We start from the raw sequence: 26,310 nt of genomic DNA on the forward strand, positions 1-26,310 counted from the left end.
ATAAATGAGAAGGAGAATCTCAAAGGTCAATTATGACTGCTGAGATTTGTAACAGACCAAGACCCAAATGTTCCGATTTCTCACCAAATCTCAACCTTTTGCTATACAGTCAAAATATGGGGGATGAGAGGGATGGAGAAAGGCAAAAGAATTATTTTAATAAACATGGTATATGATAAATAACTACAATATTATAAAAACTTTCAATAAACAATACTTATTCACTTTTCTATTACTTGGAATGGCAGCTGTATTTGTTTGCTGACAACTATCAAAGCATATAAAAATAAATGAGATATTTAAATTTTTATTACTGTTAATGTTTCAGTTCTCATTGATTTCCAATACATATTTGTAATCTGACCATGTAGAATATGCTAGAAGTGAGGCACTTGTGTTATTCTGAGATAACATGTCAACTAGTAGAGATTAATAATGAAGTCAAATGTTTTCATATTAATAAACACACTTGAAATACAGAAGAATTACTTCTGATAGAAGAGAGAAAAGAAATGTAAAATTAAGAAAGCCAGGAGAACGAAGGATACATGGAGAAGTTACCCTTTGTCAGAGGAAGTGAATCCATAGGACCCTAGTCTTACTAACTGGATGATTTTACCATCCTCCACTACCTATGCAATCTCTGTTTGCCAAGACTATTCATTTTAGTACTTTAATTGCATCCCTCTTTGATTGTTATTTAACACGACAGGGAAACAGACACATGCATAAAATATTAAACAACAAAATATTGTTAGATTATTTGAGAGTAAAAACAGGGCTGATTGATGACCATGCCCTTTATAGAACTCTATATATCCATATGATCAGTTGAAAGAGTAGAGGAAATTATGTTTATATTCAGGAGAAAAGAGTTCTAAGCAGAGAAACTGAGAAGTACAAAGACCCTGAGGCTAGAACTTGGCTGATATGCTCAAGGAACAATAAAGTATATGCATCTATAATATCCTAAGAAATATACAATAATTATCCCTCAATGAGAGTGATAAGGACATAATTTTATAACATTTCAAGCATCTTTAATTTCAGTTCCCCTGTCTGATTTGCTAGAGTAAACAACCTTTACTTTTCTAAGACTGAGCAAGCCTTTAATTTTATAAAAGAAGTTCCTTTTCTAAAGTGCTTTCATGTTTCATTCCACCGAAAAATGATCATGTTAAAATGCATTATTCTTTCTTTTCTCCTTTACTATTAAAATTAGTTGGTTGTTCAAAATAAGCAAATTTAGACATATTTCAATGTAAGAACATACAACACAAAGTAAATATGTCAATATGTAATTTAAGAAAACTATACTGAAATAAAGATTAAACCTATATGTTGAACTGGCTCAGAGGGAAATGGGCCCTGGATATAATACAGTTCTTGAACTTTAGAAATAAAGAACACTTTGGGTGGCCAGGCACAAAGATTAAGTCACTTATAATGGAAAAAAAAAATTAGACTGGCCTCATACTTTTTTTATATTCAATTCCAGAAGACAACAGAGCTACCTCCTAGTTCTCCTAAAATGCTCAAGGAAAAGTAGTTGAACCCAGTGATTTTTATATCCATCAAACTGTTCTTTAAGTATAAAGGTTACAAACATACAAGAACTAGGGAACTAGTGTTCATGAACCATTTCTGAGAAAACTACTACAAGATTGACTTCAGCCAACCAAGAAATGACTTGGGCAATTATGGCAACAGCATTGTTGATGAACATTATGACTAAAACAAAAATACAGACTGGCATAACAAGACATACCATAAATGTTGCATGTCCTAACAATAAAGCTAATAAAAATTGGGAGGAAAAGAGACCAAAAAGGGCAAGTAGTAGAATAAATTCACTGATTGCCTCATCTACATTACTCTACTCAACAAAAATAGAATACACATTCAATTGTACATGGAATACTTATCAAGATAGACCATACACTGAGCCATAAAATAAGTCTCAATACATTTAAATGATTCAAGTCACACAAAGTATGTTCTTGACCACAATGGAATTAAATTAGAAATCAGTAACAGAAAAACCCTTGGAAAACTGTCAGATGTTGGGAACTAAGTAACATACTTTTAAATAACACACAGTGGGGGCTTCCCTGGTGGCGCAGTGGTTGAGAATCTGCCTGCCAATGCAGGGGACACGGGTTCAAGCCCTGGTCTGGGAAGATCCCACATGCCACGGAGCAACTAAGCCCGTGAGCCACAACTACTGAGCCTGCGCGACTGGAGCCTGTGCTCCGCAACAAGAGAGGCCACGATAGTGAGAGGCCCGCGCACCGCGATGAAGAGTGGCCCCCGCTTGCCACAACTAGAGAAAGCCCTCGCACAGAAACGAAGACCCAACACAGCCAAAAAATAAATAAATAAATAAATAATAAAAGCTTTAAAAAAAAAAAAATAACACACAGATCACAGAAAACAAAAGGGTAAATTAGAAAGTATTTTGAACAAAACAAAAAAGAAAACACAAGATGTCAGAATTTGTGGGATGTTGTTAAAGCAGTATGTAAGGCAAAATTTATAGCACTAAATGCCTATATGAGAAGAAAGGTCTCAAATCAATAATCTCAATCTTCCGCCATAAGAAACTAGAAAAAGAACAAATAAAACTCAAAGTAAGCAGATGAAAGGGAAGAAGAAAGGTCAAAGTGGAAATCAATGAAACAAAACCCAAGGAAAGAATAGAGAAAAATCAATACTTTGAGACAATCAAAAAAAAACTGATAAAATTGATAAACCTCTAACCAGACTGATCAGGGAAAAAAAAAAAGAGAGAAGACATAAATTACCAATATCAGGAATGAGAGAAATGGCATTACCACAGATTCTATAGATATTGAAACAATAAGGGAATTATTATGAACAATTTTCTGCTCATTAAATGTGACAACTTAAATGAAATGGACACATTCTCTGAAAGACACAAATGACCAAGTTTTCTCAAGAAGAAGAAAGTGATAACCTAAATAGCCCTATGTCTATCAAAGAAATTGAAATTGCTTTCAAAAACATTCCAACAAAGAAAAATCCTGACCCAGGTGGCTTTACCAATTAATTTTATCAAATATTAAAGGAAGAAATATGTCAATTTTATACGAACTGTTGCAAAAATTGAAGAGAAGGGAGTACTTCCCAACTTATTATATACGGCCAGGATTACCCTGAAACTGAAACTAGACAAAGACAGGTTTTATAACATTATGTATGAATATATTGTTTATTAAAAATAATTAAGTAAATCTAATTTTTAAAACTTCTACCAGAATGTATGTTTTTTCATTATTTCTTCTTGGTAAGCAATTTCAATCTTATTATCTGGGTTTTTGTCAAGTTCAGGGAAATATTATTAAATTATATTTTATAGCTTCTTCATTGTCTTACTCTATTCTCTTTCTAGAACTTCTAGTCCTGTCTCCCATGACTTTTTTTTTCATTTATTTTGTATTTATTTGGTATTTTTCTGTCTGTTCTAGACTCTAGGGGACAAGAATCAGAAAGATATAGGTTCTAATGGCTAGCTATTATATCCTGAAGAAGTCTCAGATTACTCTTCTGTGAACAGGTGTCATGTAACCAAAGACAGTCTATTGTAACTTATTAAAAAATTCCATAACAACTGCTTCTGTTTCAAGTAGTGGTAGACTAGATAATTCAAGCAACCCTCCCATTGAAGAAAACTAAAAACACTTCTAAAACAAAAATCAGAAAGCTAACAAGATAATGACTAGTAACCAGGCTGGAAACCAGGTGGGAACCCAGAAACAAGCAAAACACTGGAGAAGATTTTGTCCTGAGAGTGCTTTCCTAACTAGAAGATGCAGCTGAAAGGCTAAGGCATGTTTCCGCCAAGAGTCAAAATCTAGAGCCTGCCAAGGGTGGGGAGTCTAGTAATCAATATCAACTGGGACCCTACAGGGCTGCACCCTAGTACAAGGGGTAAACCGGAATTAAAACAACCCTCCAATTAGTCTGCAGCTTGCCTCTGAATCATTTGGGGGGGACCAGAAAAATCACAAACCTTAGAACACAGATGGAATAAAGTGGTCACCCTAGGTACCTGAGAGAAGCAAACAAAAATCCTTCTGGAGAAAGATAACATTATCATAGGCCTCAAATGATTTAGTAAGAGAACCTTGTAAATATTCATTACCAAAATTATATAAACCTAGTACAGAGTAATTTTTTTTAATGTAAAAATTCCCTCTAATGTTTGTATAAATTTGGGGTCATTTAGAAAAAGAAACAAGAATATATAAATATGGAACACATCAGGGTAAGTGCAATCCAACTTTCTGTTCTCTGGCTATGCATTTTCAAAACACATTCTGCACTCTGAGACATCTTTTAGTCCCTCAATAATAAGATGAACAAACTTTAAAATACATTGGCCATGTTTTAAAAACTAAACAGCAATGATTTTATTTTTCAGTGTGGTCTATTTTAGCAAAGAAGGGACCACACCCTATACAAGAGCATGCAACATTCTGAAATAAGCAAAAACAGAAAATGCACCCATTCTGCAATTTAAGCAGAGTTATAGAACATATACATATTACTCAATATTCTATCTTCTTTACAATTTAATTGAGATCATTTCCTAAAATTTAGTTATTTTCTTTGCCTGGAAATGGAAATAAAAAATGATTTTAAAATACTGTCTTTTAGAAGTTTTACCACTTTGACAATGTTGAATTTTAATTTTTTATTATCAAAATGGATTTTAATGTCCAAGTAGCTATAAATGATGAACAGTATCTTCTTTCTCCTCTCATACCTATAGTATCTGGGAGGTCTAGCAATTCATTGTGCTGCAAGTCAAGGTTGGTTATCTGTGTGCAGTTTCCAATCTCCTTTGGAAGGTGTTCAAGTTGATTGTGAGCTACATCCAGCGTAATGAGGTTACATAATTCACCTGTAAATTGACCAACATAAAAATTTAATAAGAATTTTTAAAGAAAATATCAAATAATGAAAGAAAAAACATTTTCTATATCATAACTATACTTTTTCTGAAAAAGTAAAAGTCAAACACAAAATCTGAAGCTGTTATTTGAACATGACATTTTACAAATATTGAATTATGAAGCTAATATAAGGTTATATGTCAATTATACCTAAAGAAAAAAGGAAAATGACATCTGATAATGTTAAAATGTGGTTGTAAATCATTACCAACCAATATTATATATTTTTTTAACTTAAGTAACCAACTTAACCACATTTACATTTGTATATTCCATACTTCAAAAAGAGCTTACTAATTTTTTAAACCAAATTCAACACAATAATATCAGATACATTTTGAGTTTAATTTGAGGGTCACCTTTACCTCAAAATATGTATGCTTTCAAATAAGCATATGTTCTGATGTTATATAAATATGTAAATTGAGATTTATAAATCAAAACTGCTTCTCAATTTAATAGTACTCCAAAAGGATAGAAAATAAGGTATTTTTCTCCTCATTCTGGTTGAAAGGACTGTATTTGGCAATTCAGATTATTCTTAGTGTTTTTCTGTCTTCATAAACTTATTTATAAAAGTTATATTGGCTCTCTCATGATTTCCCTTTTTTTTTTTTGGCAGAGGTTGGAAATACTGAAAAAGTAAGATAAGCAAATGAAGTGCATAAAACTGAAAAATGGGTGTAGGGCATATTATTAAGCCACATATTACAAACATAAGCAACAAAAGAGAAAGTAAATTGGATTTCATCAAAATTTAAAACTTATGTGTATCAAAGGACACTATCAAGAGAATGAAAAGACAACCCACAGAATAGGAGGAAATATTTACAAATCACATATCTGCTAAGGGATTAATATCCAGAATGTATAAAGAACTCCCATAATTCAACAACAAAAAAACAAACCACCCAATTTAAAAGTGGACAAAGAACTGGAACAGACATTTCTCCAAAGATATGCAAATGGCCAGTAAACACATGAAAAGATGCTCAACATCACTAATCATTAAAAAATGCAAATCAATACGATGAGATACCACTTCATACCCATGAAGATGGCTATAATCAAAAAACAAACAAAAAAAACAAAACAAACAAAACAAATGTTGGCAAGGATGTGGAGAAATTGGAATCCTTGTGCTTTACCTCCAGGAGGCCCACCCCAGGTTCTCAGGGTGAAGATAAAAGTCCCCTCCTATTTTCACCTAGGCATATCATATTCAAAATAATATACAGATAATCAAAGACAAAGAGAAATTTCTGAAAGAAGATAGAGGGGGGAAAAAAAAAACCTTACCTATATAGGAATAAGGATAAGAACACATTGGGCTTCTCTTCAGTAACCATGCAAGCAAGAAGAGAACGGAATGAAATATTTCAAGTGTTGAGAGAAAAAAAAAAATCACCAACCTAAAAGTCTATATCCAATGAAATTATCCTTCAAAGCAAAGGAGAAATAAAGACTTTCTCAGACAAACAGATATTGAGGGAATTTGCTGCCAGTAGACCTGTCTTGCAAGAAATATTAAAATAAGTTCTTCAGAAAGAAGGAAAATGATATAGGTCAGAAACTTAATCTACATAAAGAAAGGAAGAACTTTAGAGAAGTAATAAATAAAGACCAAATAAAATCTTTTATTTTCTTATTCTTAATTGATATAACAGATAACAATTTGTTCAAAGTATTAACAGCAACAATATAGCAGGTGATTATAGATTAAGGATAAATGAAATGAATGACAGCAGTGTTACAAGGGACAGGAGGGAGGAATCGGGAATATTCTGTTATAAGGCACCCACACTACCCCTGAATGGTACAGTGTTATTCGAAGGTGGACTTATGTTAGCTGTAAATCCATACTGCAAACTCCAGGGCAATCACACACATACATACATACATACATACAAACAAACAAAAATAATTTAAACAAGTATAAATGATATGTTAAGGAGAGAAAATGAAATAATACAAAATGCTCAATTAAACTGAGATAATGCAGAAAAATGGTGAAAGACAAAAAAAAAAAGAACAAGTTCAACTAATAGAAAACAGTTCCAAATATAGTTGATATTACAAAGCAACTATACTCCAATAAAAATTAATTAAAAAAATCCAACTAAATCAATAAATACTTTAAATGTGAATGTGAATGCACAAAATAAAAGACAAGAGACTAACAGAGTGGATTAAAAAACGAGACCCAACTAAATAGTATTGTCTTCGAAAAACCTACTTTACAGACACAGGTGGATTAAAAATAAAGGGATGGAGAAAGAAATACAATGCTAATGTTAATCAAAAGAAAGCTGAAGTAGCTACATAGATTTCAGACAAAGTCAACTTCAAAGCAAGGAAAATTATCAGAGATATAGAAAGCATTACATAATGATAAACAGAACAATTCTCCAAGACATAATAATCCTTAAAGTGTAAGCAGCTGCTCATCTCCTCCATATCTAGTATAGTGCTTAGTACATAGAACAATGTTCAACTGAAAGAATAAATGATGATAACTGGGGAAAATAAAACTTGGATTCTAATACTCTTCAGGCCAGAAGTAATGTTTTTTGTATTCGCCGCAACTTTTCTAATAATACTTGAAGATGTTTCAGTTCCCCTGAAAGTAACTCCCACTACTTTAAAGGAATATGCACAAATTCAAAAGTGTATAGAGTCCCAGCAAGTAAATAAAGCAAGTTGGGAGGAGACCGTGGCTAACTTCAGCCTATTCAGAACAGATATGATTCAACTCAGGTCAATTATTGCTACACTACAGGACTTCTCAACCTCAATACTGAAATATTTTGGACCAGATAATTCTTTGCTGTAGGAGGCTGTCCTGTGCATAAGCAGCATCCCTGGCCTTTACCCATAAGATGCTAATAGCACCTCCCCACCAAGTCATGACAATCAAAACTATCTCTAGACATTGACAAATGTCCTTTTTTTGTAACACTGCCAAAACTGCCCCTGGTTGAGAATCACTGCAATGTTGGGACGAGAAAGCTCAATATTGTCCAATTCTCATGCTTGTCAAAAGAAGCTGGAAATTCATATTTTCATATAAAATCTTCTAATGTTCAAATACTAACAACTAATTTTTAGGTTGAAACAGAACAAAACACTGTGTTATCGAACATATCTGTGGGCTTTTTTCAGGGTTCAGGATGCCAGTTTGGCACCTCTGAACACAGAAGCAGATGAATTACCAATATCTTAGGACAGGAACTTACATATGACTATCTAATATTAAACTAAAAATTAAGTGTTTTTAAAAAGCAGAGAATATAATTATCTAGACTCAAATTAAGTTAAATCCTAAATCCTTTTTGATTTATATAAGTCACCATATAATAACTGAATTATTTTGAGTATATATTCTCTCCAGAAAATTATCCTCCAGCAATACAACACTCTGCAAAGTCAGGAAATCATGTTAACACTGATACATTAAGAAGAGTGTCATCTAATAACACTAATACTTCTTTCTCATAATCTAGTAATTACGAAAAGTTATGAAAATGCTTAAAACTCAGGAAATGTGATTTTATTTTTTAACAGCATCAGCACACAAAAGGAACATGATTTTTAAATTTTATTTTAGTCCATGAAATACAATAAACTCACAAGTAAATTATACATATTATTGAGTTAAATTTGAAACTTATTTTAGATTTTCCCCAAAATCCACATATACATTTTAAAGGACCCATGCAAAACATTTTCTCTTAGGAACTTTGAATTTTCTTCAGTCCAATGAAAAAGATCTAAAAAACTTCAGGGAAGTTTATAATTAATAAAAGATAGTTTCCAGGAAAATCTAAAATATTTTCGAAACTAATCCAAAATGTCCTATTAAATGCAACTGACAAAACATTTTTAGTGTGGGGAGGAAAAAAAGGAGTTTAAGATCTCTCTTATTTAGAACAAACACTCTTAACTGCCCAAGCTTTTCTTGTTCATATTCAAATAATCAGAAACATTTGAAAACTCTGAATATATTATAAATTCTGCACTAGACAATACTGTGCCAGGATAAGAGCTTGTGTTACAAATCACAAAAGACAGAATATTAAATATTAAGGAGTTCATAAACTACTTTCACACTATTTACTATTTCTATACTCTGTCCAGTTAGTTAGTACTTTAAACATTTATTTTACTATATGATCCAAATATTATTAACAAAATATAAGTTCATCTCAGATGGTTCTAAAGGACAATAATCAAGGTCTTAACAGTGACTTGTCTCTGGCTGGGTTTAAGAGTGGTTTTTATTTTCTACTTTATATATTTGTATTTTGTGATTTTTCCTTGTTTTTGTACATTTTTTAATCCAAAGAGAAAAAAAAAGGGAGATTCAAGAGGTAAATACTAGCAGTCTCTCCTACACTGTATATGGAAGAGCATTTTTTGACCCATAAATAGAAGTTTCCTGTCTGTGGAGCAGATGTATCTTTTAGTGAAAATGAACACATCATGTTATCATATTGATGACACGAGCCATTAATACGATGCATCTTATGACTCATATTCCATACTTGGTAAGCAATCTTTTAAGTTTGACTTCCTACATAGATTTGCCTACAGAGAGAACACAGACTTCATTCATTGATCCATTCTACAAATACTTATTAAGCACCTACCATGTACTAGGCACTATTCTAGGGACTGAAGATACAATAGGGAAAAAAGAGATAAAATTCCTGCCTTCATGGAACTTATATTTTAATATGGAAAAAACAAACAAATAATATATAACCAAGGTGAGGACATATAAAAGCTATAAAGGAAAATAAAGCAGGATAAAAGAATGTGATGGGGGGAAGGGGAGATTAGAGGTATTAATAGTAAGTAGAAGGGGAAAGTAACCCCAATGGAGTAGCATTTGAGTGTACACCTGAATAATGGGAGAAGAAAGAAACAATGGAAATATCTGGGGGAAGCTGAGTGAACAGCAAACACAAAGACTCTGAGGCAAGAGAGTAGTTCAAAACACAACAGAAAGCCAATGTGGCTGGAATAATGAGTAAGGAAGAAAGTGATAGGAGATGAAGTAGCTCGGAGTCAGGGTCTTGTGGGCTAAGGTAAGGACTTCAGCTTTGACTAAGGAGGTAGTGGTGAGGGTAGTAAGAGTAGTTTTTTTTGTTTGTTTTTAGAGCAGTTTCAGGTTTACAGAAAAACTGCACATAAAGTACAGAGTTCCCACATACCCCACCTCCCCCCAGTTTCCACTATTATTAACATCCTGCATTAGGTGGTGCATTTGTTACAGTTGATGAACCAACATTTATACATTATTATTATTAACTAGAAGTCCATGTTTTACATCGCCACCCACTCTTTGTGTTGTCCAGTTCTATAGGTTTTGATAAGTGCATAATATCATGTATCCATCATCACAGTATCATACAGAAGTTTCACTGCTCTAAAAATCCCCTGTGCTTCACTACTCATTGATCCATCTCTCTCCTGGGGCCCTTGGCAACCATCGAGCCTTTACTTTTGCCTTTTCCAGAATGTTGTATAGTTGGAATCATATAATATGTAGCTTTTCCAGATTGACTTCTTTCATTTAGCAATATGCATTTAAGGTCCCTCCATGTCTTTTTGTAGCTTGATAGTTCATTTCTTTTTTACCACTGAACAAATATTCCATTGTATGGGTGTACTAGTTTACTATTCACTCATTTACTGAAGGACATCTTGGTTACTTCCAATTTTTAACAATTATGAATAGAACAGCTAAAAACATTTTGTGCACAGTTTTTTGCATAGACATAAGTTTTCAACTCATTTGAGTAAATAGGAGCATGATTGATAGATTGTATGGTGAGACTATGTTTAGCTTTGTAAGAAACTGCCACTGTCTTCCAAAGTGTCTGTACCACTTTGCATTACCACAGTAATGAATGAGAGTTTGCACCAGCATTTGGTATTGTCCAACCAAAAACAATAGAATGAATAAATAAAATCATGGTATATTCACACTATGAAATATTATGCAGTAATGAGAAGGAATATTCTCTAACTACATACACCAATATGATGAATAATGTGAAGTGGAAGGGGTCAAACACAAAAGCATACATATACAATAATTTCACTTATAAAAAACAAGAAAAACTAGTGTATGTTGGTGGAAGTCAAGATACTGCGCTACCCTTGATGGGAATAGTGATTGAAAGAAGAGTTTCTTGGGTGGTCTTAATGCTCTGTTTTTTAAATTTGATGAAAATAATACTGGATTGGAACCCACAGAATAAATTAGTCCAGACTGACATAACTGAGTAAATAAATAAATGGGAGAGAAAGGACAGCTCCTCCTTATAGAAGGATTTCAATTAATAAATGCAAAAGGAACAAGGGAAATTTTTAAAAGTCATCATTAGAATATAGTAATAATTGTTTTGGGGAAGATTCACCAAGGAACCCTCAGTATTTGTTTTGCAACTTTTCCTTAACTCTAAAATTTGTTCAAAATGGAAAGCTTAAAAAAGATAAACTTTAAAGTAAAAAAAAATGGCAATATATTATTATGGGATTTATAATATATGAATAACGTAATATATATGACTAATGTATATTGTCATATATTGTATGACAATAATGGCACAAAGAACAGGAGAAAAAGAAGTGTTCTGTTGTAAGGTTCTTAGGATATATGTAAAGTGGTATAATATTATATAAACGTAGACTGTATTAAGTTATGATATATACTGTAAATATTAGAGTAGACACTTAAAAAAGGTATCAGAGATGTATAACTAACATGCAGCAGTTGAGATGAGTGGAATCTATAAAAAAATAATCCAAAAGAAGGCATGAAATGAGGGGTAAAAGGAAACAAATGGCACAAATAGAAAATAGCCAGCCAGCTGATAAATTTAAACCAATCATATTGATAACTATATTAAATGTAAATGGTCTAAACCCTTCAATTGAGGCAAAAACTGTCAGGATAAAACAAAAGACCTAACCATATGATGTCTACAAGAAACAATTTTAAATACATATAAAGACACAAAAAGTAAAAAGATGGAAAAAGATATGGCTATATCAATATCAAATAAAATCAGAATTTAGAAAAAGAGATACTACCAGAAATATTACCATAAAGACAGATGCTTCATGATATAAACTGCCTCATCAGAAAAAAAAAATCCTAAGTATATATACAACTAATAACAAACTTTCAAAATATAAGAAGCAAAAAATAATAGCACTAATGGGAGAAAGACAAATCTACTACTATAGTTGGGTATTTCAACACTCATTTCTTCCTAACTGAAGAAAAAAGTAGACAGAAAATCAATAAGGGTATACAAGAAATTAATAACATCATCAACCAATTTGACCTTGCTCCAAAAATAACAGCAAAATGTACCTTCTTTTCAACTGCATATAGAACATTTACCAAGACAAACTATATTTTATAAATCAGTAACAAAAAATAGGGAATTCCCTGGCAGTCCCAGTGGTTAGGACTCCACACTTTCATTGCTGAGGGTGCAGGTTCAATCCCTGGTCAGGGAACTAGGATCCCACAAGCCGCATGGTGTAGCCGAAAAGTAAAAAAAGGAAAAAGCAAATATGAAAGCATCTCTGAAATACTTGGAAATTGAACAATGTACTGTTAAATAATCCATGGATTAGAAAATAACAAGAGATATTTGGAAAATACTTTGAACTAAATAATAATGAAAATACAACATATCAAAATTTATGTGCTGCTGCTAATATAGTACTTGGAGGGAGGTTTATAGCTATCAATGTCCTTACATAATGCAAAGAAGAAAGATACAAAATCAATCTAACAACTTAAGACAGAAGACAAAGGACATATTAAACCTAAAGTAATAAGGAACTAGATAGTTAAGAGCAGAAAACAAAAAAAAAAAGGACGATAATTTAAAAAATAATAAAACCAAAAGCAGTTTTTTTGAAAAGACCAATAAAGCCAATATCAGGAATGAATGAAAGAGGAATGTGATAATATATGTATTACAAACTTTAGAAGAAGAATAAAGAACCATTATGAACTTTATGCCAAAAAATTCAACAGATCAAATAAAACAGACAAATGCTTTGACAGATTCAAACAATCAAAGTTCAACCGAGAAGAAACAGAAAACGCAAATAACTTCCTATTAATTAAATTAGTCATTTAAAACTTTCCTATCAAGAAAACCCCAGTCCCAGATTACAAGACTGATAAATTCTTCTAAACATTTGAAGACACAATATTAATTCTTCACAAACTCTTCCAGAACATAAAACAGGAACACTTTCCAACTCATTCCACAATATGAAGCCAGCATTGCCCTGATAGCAAACCATTACAAAGAGAGAAGAAAAAAAAGAAATTACAGATGAATATCCATGATGAATATAAATGCAAAAAATCTTTAAATTTTAGTAAATTGAGCCTAGCAACATACAAAAAGGCCCTATTAAAACGTATCTATTAAAAGGCACTCAAATACAGGTAAATAAATAATTTAGGTTTATTTCATAAGTTGTGGCCTTCCCTATATTATCATTTGACTCACATCAAGGACGTTTACATCTTTAAAATAACTCTTGTTCCTGAACTTATAGGGTTACTTTTCAAACGTTCAGGGCTTAGCTCTATAAAAATCACATCAAATCTTACTAAAATACATTTGTAAAACTACATAATTAACAAGGGCTGGAAATACTTATTACACAAGCTTGAATAGATCTAGGGACTTAGGTCAGAATATACACTATTATATTTGCATAAATTTGTCTTAAAGCCTTAATTCTCCCTTTCATCGCAAAGAAAACTTTAGTAGTTCTTCTGAGCAAGTGCTTCTGTAACTAAGCAACATGGACAACAGTGTCTATATTCTCTGAATGGATAGCATGCTATCATTAGAGTACAATGATTGCCCTCCTCCCTACACCTTAGCAGTGTGGGAAGTCAAATGTATTCTCTGGTTCTATCAGATCCTTCTAAGATGGTTGAAGTGCTGTTTTTTTCTCTGTTCTCTTACCTCCTCCTTTAGCAATAAGAGTAACTTTTCCAGGTTTCTGCTGTTTAGTGAAACACCTGACAATTTGATAACAATCAACTAAGTTAACAGTTCATTTCTAGGTCTCTAAGGTTTCTTACTGATTTCCAGTGAAAAGAAGTTATTTATTAACAACTATGAACTCCCTTTCCTGATTTCTTTTTCCTGCCAAACTAAGTTACTCATTAGCACTTGTACAGAACACTCAAATGAGATCATTAAATAATGTTACCTGGACCATGAAAGCAATTGCAGCACCTCTGGCAGTCCTAGGAGAACTTCAAGAATTTTAGGAACTAAGCGTTACAATTTGGGTTAATATTAAAAATTGGGTAATAGTATTTGGCTTCACTAAATTCACTTCAAGCCACATTTACTGAAAACCCACCATTTATTACCTGCAAAAATTCACAGAAAATTACATAATAGGGAATTAAATAAGATTTCTAAGGTCCTTCAACTTTAAAAAAAATTGCTGATTCTGTTCTTAGTATTTTTATGTATATTGATTATACATACATACTCATTATATATTATATATTACTTGCCATAAAATATAACTGCAGTACTATAGTATATACAGTAGAAAATTGATTGTTTTCAATAAATGTTAATGAGTCATATGGGTTAAAAAAATTGCTGTTTCTAATTTCTCATATATCTGAATGCTGTGAGTTTTTTTTTAATGAGTAAAAATGATCTGGGTTCTCAAAAAGCATACATAACATAGCAGATCATTCTCCTAAGACAAATTTACACAAAATTGTATACAATATAAATGATGTAGCATTTTATTGAACATACACTATAGGACAAATAGATTTTTTTAAGATTCCCTCTAACTTAGCTGTTTTTATAAAGAATAATAAATAGGAGGAAACTTTAAAGAGAAGCAGTCTTAAACTAGCCTTTAATTCAATGAAGGAAAAGTTGTAGGAATATTAGTAAGAGACAAAGATGGAGTTTATTTCTGGTTTCAAAGAGTAATCATTTTCTTTCTAGAAGAATAAAATCATTTAAAACTTCACTGTTCAGAGTTTCCTGAAGTAAAGTGATTAATTATTCAAACTGACAACCTGATGACCCTCACTCTAATCTATTCAGGCCCACCCAAAAAAATTTACAAAAGCACATCTCTAACATGAAACTCAACGGAACCGGGCCAGTTGTGGGGCGGGGGGGGGGAGGGGAGTGCAGGGAAGGATGGGGTAAGTGAGTGGTTATTTACTGTTTTCCCTCTGAAAACATGATTTCTTGAGTGCCTTGGTGTTCAGTGAAGAGTCTCTTTCAAGATTAAAAATGGTGAAAGGAGGTATGGGCAGGAAGAATGAAACACTAATCTAAAAAAGCAATGACTAAGGTTTCCATCTATCTATTTAACACAAAAAGATAGGACATTTACTTTATTTTTCCATGACTTATCGTACAAAAGGAAAAAAGTAAATCAATATTACCAAGTGAAGAGTTTTCTTGGCTGCTCTCTAATATATTATGTCTGGTGCTTTGTATTTCTTTCAGTATCCTTTTACTGCTTTCTGCCAGTATTCACCCACGTGAATATGCATCATTAGTATCAAATCACATGGCATTAATAAAGATGCTATTAATGCTTAAACAGGTATTCAGATTTTAATATAATTTCCCTATAAAGGCAACAGCACAGCTGCTAAATTCCAAATATGTTACTTAAACTAAATACTAGGCTATGTTTCACAAACTTCTAATTTCTCACATTCCTCAAATATACTGCTGAACACAAACTGGATGGCATGATTGAAAGTGGTATACTCATAAAAACAATAGAGAAGAATAAGCACTTAATATGCATAATATAAATCTAATATATTTATCTATAATAATGTGGATCTAATACATATAAATGAAAGTTTAACATGATAATTAGCATATATTTTGAATTGTAAATTCTCTTGTTATGAGTTTCAGCAGTAACTCAAATTGCATTAAAGATGTATAACTTTTAAAAATGTCAAATTCCATTTTATTTGATCTTGGTGCATGAGTCTTATTTTGTAAGCATTCTCAAAGGAGCTCATGATTTGGGGGGTTTTTTTGTAATTAAAAAAGCAGTAAAGCAAGATCTGCATCACAGAAAATAACTATTTCTGTCTTTCCTTTATAACAAAAGATAGCTTTCAAGAATTAAAAACAAATCAATAATAATCAGGAAACTATAAATAAAAAACAATGAGATACCACTTCACACTCATGGAATGGCTGTAATAAAAAAAGACAGATAATCACAAGAATGTTGATGATATAGAGGAATTGGAACCCTCATACACTGCTAATGGGAATGTAAAATGGTGTAGTCACTTAAGAAAATAGTCCAGTAGTTCCTCAAAAGATTAAACATAGAGTTACCATATGACTCAGTAAATCTACTTCTAGGTATACACTGAAGAGAAATGAAAACAAATGTCTACACAAAAACTTGTACACAAATGTTCATAGCAATTTTATTCATAATAGCCAGAAAGTGAAAACAACCCAAATGTTCAACAACTGATGAGTGGATAAATAAAATGTGGTATAATCATACAGTGGAATATCATTCAGCAATAAAAAGGAATGATGTACTGATAGATGCTATGACCTGGATGAATTTTGAAAATATTATGCTAAGTGAAAAAAGCTAGCCACCGAAGACTATGTATTTTATGATTCCATTTATATGAAATGTCCAGAATAGGTAAATTTATAGAAAAAGAAAGTAGATTAGTGTTTGCCTAGGGCTAAGGAGTTGGGAGAAAACATGGGTGGGGTGGGGTGACTGCCAAACAGAATAGAGTTTCTTTCTGGGGTGATGAAAATCTCCCATAAGTGTTTGTGATAGTGAACAACTCTGTGAACATGCTAAAAACCACTGAATTGTATACTTCGAATGCATTAATCGTATGGTATGTGAATTATATCTCAATTAAGCTGTTAACACTGTCCCCTCTCAAAAAAAATAAATCTACTGCAATAGCTTTCAACTGCAGCTACACTTGGAATAACCCAACTTACTCGTTAAAAGTACAGATCCCCTGGACCTGCCAGACCAGTAAATCATAATCTATGGGATGAGACCCACTCGTCTAGACTAGTGGGAGCAGTACAGTGAGACCTAGATTCAAACTCTGACTCTGCCATCTTCTTAGCTGTATGATCTTTAGTAAATTATCTAATCTCACTAAATTTTCAGTTCCTTTTTCAGTACAATGAGGTGAGAAGTACCTATTTCATTGGATTACTGTAAGAATTTAATGAGATATTAGATGTAAAGTTACATGTACAAAATAGTGTATGTTATATGATATATTGTGCTCAAACAACAGCTACTCTTATTATTACAATTATGTTATTTTAACTAGATCTTTATTTTCTTTTTCCCTATAAGGAAACAGATAATGCAGACTTCTAAAATGTTTGTCCCAAATCCATGCATATAAGTTAAACCTTATAAATTTTAACTCCTTATAAGAAATATTGTTTCATTTTTTAAAGCAGTTTACTTTCTATCTGATGCCCTGCTCGGAATAAAATAAATGACATTTATGAAGTTACTATTTTTATAGAAATACAGAAATTACAAGAACACAAAACTTCAGTGTCACTAATGGTGGGAGGGTGCTCATTAAAAAACAAATTCAATGGTTATTTTATAAATTACAAATTTAGGAATAAAGTTCCAAAGATTAGGCAGCCACAAAAATCAACCATTTAATTAAATAAAATTTGCCAATTTTTAAAAATAAATTCACTTTTTAGTAAAAATGTTGTAACCATCTGCTCAAGAACAAAGTGAAGTAAATTTGAAGTCCTATGAAATAATTTCCTGCTTAAGAAATGCATGTTCTTAATTCCCAGGTAATCTGATAACATCTTCTACAGAACGAAAAAAAAAAAATCCTTAAAGAAAGACTTTCATATGAATGAAAGCCAACGTTTTAGAATGGAGTGTAACACATGCACAAAACAACAGTTAAGTACAAAGACCGGAAATAACATTTTATATCTCTACATAAAAATTCAGCATTTCTTTCCCCAACAGCTTATAATTCTATTCTACAATGAGTCATACAAACAGGTCAAATTTTGACTGAATCTGGTACAAAAATCAAATGTCATTCAACAACCACATTGTTATCTGAAGACATGGAAAGGAACATATCCATTCGAATTCCTAGGCATATTTTAGTATCTCATAAGTGTGTCACACTTTATAAAAACAAGTACATTGCTTGAGAAAATCGACTGTGGATTTTCTAAATACATTTAATTAAACCAAAATTAAATTAAGCGTCTGGTTAGAGCTAAATATAGTAGAACACCATACCTAAAATTTAAACTGTATCTTTCTCAACGCTAAATAAAATTTTTAAAACACCCAGAGAATATTATATCTCTACAAAGCTGCACAGCCTAAAAACAAAGTTTCCTTCATCACCCACTATAAGACCAATGCTCAAACAATATATTTAACCTGTTTTATTCAGAATAAATTTGTCTTTCACACAAAAAAGGGAAACTTCCCTTTAAAAGCTGTATAATCAATTTTTATGTCAATTTTTCAAACTCTCATAAAAAGGGCCCACAAAGATAATACTTTTATCAATTTCTCAAAATTGGTAAGTCAACAGTTTACTACATTCCAAAAGTTGCTGAAATTTTTTTTTAAATTAAAAATATCAAAACAACTAACTTTTTACTGACTTGTTTACACACGTGTATTTCCTATTTTTTATTCTACTATCTATTCTTTTAGAAACAGTTCCCTTTTTTCAGTACAATTTAGCTTTACATATAAAAACAAGAATGAAATCTACCAAAATACTAACAGTGTTGGCATTAACTATCGCTGACTTTTCTACTTTTCTGTATCCTTAGATTGTTTTTAATGAACATGTAAGTACTTTCAAAATGAAATTTTTTTTCCAACTTTCTTACAACCCTGCTTCTTCACAAGGCTCTGATATGCCAATCTTTTGTGGTAAATTAGGTAGAAAAATAATATGAATTTAAACACACAATTTTCAGGTAAAAAAGAAAATGTCAGAGAACGGGAAAATGCAGTCTTAAAGCATCTTATATAATCATATCTTGTAACTACTTTAAAAACAGGGGGTAACAATTAAAATATTAGGCAAAAATTTTTTTTCTGCTTCAAATTTACTTTTTTCCGATGAAAATGAAAGCAGATTAGATTTGTGTGAAAAAGGCCCAATTACATCTACATTCTAACTAATTATCTAGGTCTATAAAATAATCTCAAACCGTGTACTATTAATATCGCTAAAACTGATTAAAGTAAACCATAAAGAAGACAGAACTTAGAAACCAGCTGTTTTTTAGGCAAGTATCAGATATTTTCTGATATGGAAAAGCACTGGACAAAATTATTGAGCATAACAAATACTACAAACAATAGTAGTAACCCAAGGCCTCTTACCAATTTCAGCAGGTAGTTGTTTGATTTTGTTCTCTCGAATGCTAAGCATGCTGAGTTTTGACAGGTTTTTGATGTCTTTTTCCACAGTAGTTATTCGATTAAAGCGAAGGTAAAGAGTGGTAAGAGAATCCAGCCTATACACCACTGAAGGAATTTCTCTCAGTTTATTATGCCGTAAATCAAGCATCCGCAGCTTCTTCAAGTTATCAAGAGAGTCAGGCAAACTGGTAAGTGAATTTTCACTTAGAGCAAGTGTCATGAGATTTACTAGACAGCCCACTTCTGCTGGGAGGGACTGTAATTTGTTGCTATATAAATAAAGTTCTGTTAATTGAGTCAACTCTTTGATTGATGATGGCAATATGTGTATAGACCTCTTGGATAAGTCCAAACGCATTGAGTTCTCTTCCCGGCATTTGTTGAGCTCTTTAATCACCTCTGCATTGCTAGATTTCTTTCTAGTCCCAGGTGCTGGATTTGGCCGTTTGATCGTATTATCAACTGAAAATGCCACCCCTGGTTGGGCAGCACTGGAGTCCTTCTTTCCATCTTTGGCATCTTTCCCTTTGGTCTTAGGTTCTTTTTCTTTGCTCTCTTTCCCAAAACCTCCAGAGGCTTTTGCCTCCTTTTCTCTTTCCTTGGCGGATGGTGCTTTGGGATCTTTCTCTTTAGAGTCTTTTTCTTTTCCTAAACTACTACTCATGGTGACTCAAGCTTGGGCAAAAACTACATGAACTCCTTTTATTTGCCAACAACAGAAACTGGAATTCAAAGATGAAGAGACAAAAATCCTACACAATCAAAAAAGGTGTTGGCTTGAAGAAGTAATCGCCATCTGTTACATGTTGGATCTAAAAGCACTATGCCCATTTCTGATAACTCATTCCAACTGGTAAAATGGTGCTGGTCAATCAATGATTCATTAGAATTCCTGAAATATAATACAGAGAGAGTATTATATTACTTTAGGTTATAAATTTATATTAAGTAAATGGGCTCTGAAAAACAATCTTACTGACAATTTTGCTATTTTCCTATGATTTGATACAGTAAATATTTATTGAACACCTTCTACTTTGCAAGATCCACTGAAAAATTATAAAAATTAACAAGGCGGGCTCTATCTTTAAGGAATTTACAATCTAACAGGAGAGGTAAGATAGGTATACAAGTCACCAAAGTGCAAATGTTTTTAAGAGCTGAAAAGTGGGAGAAATCACAACAGCAGCTAATGTCTGAGTGCTTTCTATGTACAAGCACTATTGTATGGAATTTACAAACATTATAACAGTTCTATGAGATAAATTCTTATCTCTATTTTACACACAGGGACAACTGAGGCACAGAAATATTTTTAGTAACTAGCTTTGTGATCCTGGAAAAGTAGCAGAGCTAAGATTCCAATGTAGGTGGTACATTGCCTATATTCCTAATCACTACGGTAAAACTGCTCTATCTGCAGCTAATTACCAGATTCTAGGAACTGCAAAGGTAGCTTTTTTAGTTGATAGCGAGAAGGATTAAGGGTTCTTAGAAGTAGAAAAGGTTCACTGGTAACATGACTGACCAAAATGATCCACAAAGATTGAAAAGATGAGGTGAGATGGAAGTGAGACAGCACTAGCCTAATAAGATCTATTCTTGGTATAAGACTATAATGACGATTATCACATTTAATAATTATTTACTTAAAAAAACACATCAATAGGCCATATATACGAAATATATTCCTTAGTCTTACCTTAAATGCAGATGTGAAAGCTTTACAATATTGAATCTTGAATTACAATAAACAAGACTTCTGATTCCATACAAGATGGAATAAGCCCACTCTACCTTGTTCCTCACATTAATTACAACTTAAAACCCTGACAAAATGCATGAAGCAACTAGCAGAATATTCTGAAAGGTAGAGAAAAGAAGGCAGACTGGTTAGGAACCTTGGATTGCAGATGACCTGGTTGGTGGTGAGTACTCCAGGAGTTTTTTGTTTTGCTTTGTTTTTATTTCCTATATATCCTGGCCTGGGCAGTAGAGAAGCCCATAACCCAGAAACACCAATAAGCATGGACTAAAACAAGGTCCAAGAAAAGTCTGCTGTCTCTAGTCAAAGGACTAGGAAGAGAATAGCACTGCAGGATGGAACCCTCTTGACTATACCCTCCTTATTCCACTTGAACACCACATAAGAAGTCATGTCCCACCCCTCCCAACTGACACTAAGGCCACAAAGACTGCAGAGTAAAACTCTGCCAACCACCCAGCTCTGCACTAACTTGAAGAGAAGCAGTACACATCCCCCTTGGCATCAGCACTGCAGCCATGGAAACTATGGAGGAGAGCCCTGTTGACCATCCCACCCTGTACTTAGTAAATGTCAGCCAAGAAGTGGTAGCCCTTTTCCTCCCCACTGGTGCAAAAGCTGTACTATGAGGAAGAATCCTGTGGATCATCCCCTGCCGTGCACTAAGCAAATGTTAGCAAAGAGGCAGCACACCACTCCTTATGGAGAGGAGGGAGCTGGAGAAAGGGATTCTTTCAATCTGTGTATTCCCAAGCACACTCCCTAGAAGCTCAGCATGAAACCAACCAGAATCAAAACAACAAATGCTTTGAGAACTGAACTGTAGTGTGGAATATCACCTATTTTTCAGATTGGCCTTGGGGTGGCATACAAACAGGGCAGACCAGAATACCCCTAAAAAGACTTTGAAAACTATATTGGAACCAAAAACCACAAAAATGGGTTAGGGCATGTATTCTGAAACAAAACAGGTTGACTGCTAAATAGAAGACTTAAAAAGAAATCAAAATTTTATAAGTCTCAAAATGTCCAGGATGTAATCCAAAATTACTCATCATACCAAGAACTAGGAAAATATCAACTTGAACGGGAAAAGACAATCAACAGACACCAACAATGAGATGACAGATGTTGGAATTATCTGACAAGGATTCTAAAACAGCTCTCAAAAAAACAAAACCAAAAAAAAATGCTCCAACAACTACATATACTCTGAAAACATACAAAAAACTATAAAGTCTCAACAAAGAAATAAAAGGTAAATCGAGAATCAAATGAAAATTTTAGAGCCAAATAATATAATAAATAAAATTTTAAAACTCACTGGAGGGGCTCAATAGGATAATGGAGATTATTGAAACTTCAGTGAATTTGAAGAAACATCAGTAGAAATGATCCAATCTGAACAGCAGAAAGAAAATAGATTTTAAAAACTCAAAAGATCCTCAGTGAGCTGTGGGACAGAAACAAAACGTCTAATATTTGTTTCTTCAGAATCCCAGAAAGAGAGAAGAATGGATATAGGGCTGAAAAATTATTTAAAGAGACAATGGCTGAAACTTCTGAAATTGGAGGCGGGGGTGGACTTATAGAGACAAAAAGCTGAGCAAATCCCAAACAGGAAAAACCCAAAGAAATTCATTCCCAGAATATGATAATCAAATTTCTGAAAACTAAGGCAGCCAGAAAACAACATAAACCTATAGGGGAACAATGATTTGAATGACAATGGATTTCTCATGAGAAATCAAACAGGCCTTAAGGAAGTGATATTTTTCCAGTGTTGAAAAAAAAAGAAGTCAACCAAGACTTCTTCATTCAGCATAAGCATTCTTCAGGAATGAAGGAAATATAATGACATTTTGAGATGAAGGAAAACAAAGAGAATCTGATGCCAGCAGATTTGCTCTAAAAGAATTGTCAAAGGAAAGCCTTCAGACAAGAAAGGAAACAGAATGAAAATTAGAACATCAGGAATGAAGAAAGATCTATGGAAAGAGTAATAATATGGATTAATATAACTGGCAATTCTTTTCCTCTTCAGTTTTGTAAATTATGTTTGACTGCTGAAAGCAAAGAATATATCTCTGAGGTGGCTGTCAATGTATATAGAGGTACTGAGACAAGTATATGACAAGGGAATGAGAGTGAAAGGACCTGAGTGATGCTAAGATTACTACACTGTATTTGAAGTGCTAAAATGTTGATACTAGTAGACTATGATAACTTAAGAATGTATGTTGTATTTCCTAGAACAATCACAAGAAAAAATATAGAAAGAAGTATACTCAAAAACACTACAGATAAATTAAAATGAAACCTTTGTTCAAGTAACCCAGAGTAAGACAGGAAAAGAGAAAAAAGAGAAAAAAGAAAAACAGAGGGCACAAAAGAAAATTATGAACTGACACATTTAAATCCAAACGTAGCAATAATTACATTAAACGTAAACATTCTCAACACACCAATTAGAAGACAGAATTTGTCAGAATGAGTTTTTAAAAACATGACCCAACTATATACCGTCTACAAGAAACTCAATTCAAATTTAATAACAAAGGGGGAGGGTTAAAAGTATAGAAAAAGGTATACCATGCAAACGCTCATCAAGGAAAGTTTGGGTGGATGTATTAATAGCAAAATAAAATTCAGAGCAAAGAAAACTACCTGGGACAAAGAGGGAGATTAGATTACATAAAGAAAATGGTCGTTTCTCCAATAAGGTAAAACATTTCCTAAGTGTGTATGCACCAAAGAACAGAGCTTCAAAAGACATAGTAAAAATTGATAGAACTAAGAAAAATCCACAAATCCACAACTACGGATTTCAAAACCCTTCTCAGCAATGGACAAACTACAGTACAGAAAGTTAGCAAGGATATAAGATAACAAATACCATAAACCAAATGGATTTAACTGACATTTGCAGAATACTCCATTTGATAAAGTAGAATACATACTCTTTTCAAGGCATATGCAACATTCACCAAGATAGACTATATCTTAGATCATAAAAAATCTTAAATTTAAAAGAACTGAAATCATACAAAGTATGTTCTCTTACTATAATGGAATTAAACTAGAAATCACTAATAGGAAGATAACAAAAATCTCCAAACACCTGAAAATTAAACAACATACTTCTAAATAATCTGTGGGTCAAAAAAAGTAACAAGGAAAATTAAACTATATATTGAGCTGAATAAAAATAAAACTATACCAGAATTTATGAGATGTAGCTTAAGTGGTGCTTAAAGGGAAATACATATTACTGAATGATTATATTAGATTACATTAGAAAAGAAGAAAAACTGCAGACCAATAATCTAAGTTCCCACATCAAGAAACTTGAAAAGGAAGGGCAAAAAGAACACGAAGCAAGCAGAAGGAAAATACAATATAGAACAGAAATCCATGAAATTGAAAACTGAAAAGCAATAAAGAAAAATCAATAAAACCAAAAGCTGATTCTTTAAAAAGATCAACAGAATTGATAAACATCTGGCAACTTTGACAAAGAAAAAAAAAAGAGAGAACACAAATTACCAATATCAGGAATGAAACAGAGAATATAGTTAAATACTCCACAGACATTAAAAGAATAATAAGAGAACAAATCCTTGATAACCACAAATTACCAAAACTCACCCAAGATTAAACAGATCGGGACTTCCCTGGTGGTGCAGTGGTTGTGGGTCCGCCTGCCAATGCAGGGAACACGGGTTCGAGCCCTGGTCTGGGAAGATCCCACATGCCGCAGAGCAACTAAGCCTGTGCGCCACAAATACTGAGCCTGCGCTCTAGAGCCCATGTGCCACAACTACTGAGCCCACGCACCTAGAGATCGTGCTCCGCAACAAGAGAAGCCACCGCAATGAGTAGCCCCCGCTCGCTGCAACTGGAGAAAGCCCACACACAGCAACAAAGACCCAACACAGTCAAAAATAAATTAAATAAATAAATTTATGTTTAAAAAAAAGAAAATTAAACAGATCATCTAAATAGTCCTATCTATAATTGCTAAAGAAATTGAATTAATAGTTTAAAACTTTCCAAAAAGGAAATTGCTAGGCATAAATGATTTCACTGGAGAATTCTAACAAAGGTTTAAAAAAGAAATAACACCAATTCTACACGGTCTCTTCCAGGAAGTACTCATTTTATGAAGCCAGCATTATCCTGATACCAAAACCAGATAAAGACAATACAACAATAAGGAAAAAAAAAAAAGCAAGCAAGCAAGCTACAGGCCAACAGCCCTCAGAAACAGAGATGCAAAAATCTTCAATGACATATAAACAAATCAATACAGCTTTTACTACTCCTGTTGAACACAGTACTTAAAATACTAACCAGTGCAATAAGGCAAGAAAAAGAAACAGGATACAGATTACAAAGGAAGAAATAAAACTGTCCCTGTTTGGAGATGAAATGATTATCTATGTAGAACACTGTAGGGATTCTCAAAAAAACTCATAGAACTAATAAGAGAGTTTAGCGTGGTCAAAGGAAACAAGGTCAACACACAAAAATCAATCATATTTCTCTTTGTTAGAAACAAACAAGTGGAAACCAAAATTAATACCATTTGCAATCACTCCAAAAAATTAAATACTTAGGTATATATATAATATGGAATATGTGTGCTTAAAACTATAAAACACTGATGAAAGAAATAAAAAATGACCTTCATTTAAGTTTCCTCCATTTCTTTTTGGGTCTGGATAGCTTTTTACTGCTACACAATATTCCATTGTCTGGATGTCCCATAATTTATTTATCTATTCACCTACTGAAGATCATCTTGGTTGCTTCCAAGTTTTGGCAATTATTAATAAAGCTGTTATAAACATTCTTGTGCAGGTTTTTGTTCAGACATAAACTTTCAACTCATTTGGGTAAATACCAAGGAGAGTGATTGCTGGGTTGTATCATAAGAGTATGTTTAGTCTTGTAAGAAACTACCAAACTGCCTTCCAAAGTAGCTATACCATTTTGCATTCCCACCAGCATTGTTGCTCCACATCTTCGCCA

General features: G+C 32.9%; 1 protein-coding gene across 5 annotated transcripts in view; it reads right to left on the reverse strand.

The window, feature by feature from the left end:
- SHOC2 (SHOC2 leucine rich repeat scaffold protein) overlaps positions 1–26,310 on the reverse strand; it is a 102,953-nt gene that overhangs the window by 24,738 nt on the left and 51,905 nt on the right. For 4 of the 5 annotated variants that reach the window (XM_036829749.1, XM_036829748.1, XM_036829750.1 and 1 more), the window contains exons 2-3: positions 19,473–20,403; positions 4,790–4,927 (exon numbers count right to left, since the gene is read on the reverse strand). In XM_036829749.1, the coding sequence (XP_036685644.1) occupies positions 4,790–4,927; positions 19,473–20,175 (841 nt within the window). In that variant the 5' untranslated portion in view covers positions 20,176–20,403. The remainder of the gene's footprint in view (positions 1–4,789; positions 4,928–19,472; positions 20,404–26,310) is intronic. The other variant, XM_036829752.1, reaches the window with a different exon arrangement.

This window comes from Balaenoptera musculus, chromosome 16, assembly GCF_009873245.2.
Source record: "Balaenoptera musculus isolate JJ_BM4_2016_0621 chromosome 16, mBalMus1.pri.v3, whole genome shotgun sequence".
NCBI lineage: Eukaryota > Metazoa > Chordata > Mammalia > Artiodactyla > Balaenopteridae > Balaenoptera > Balaenoptera musculus.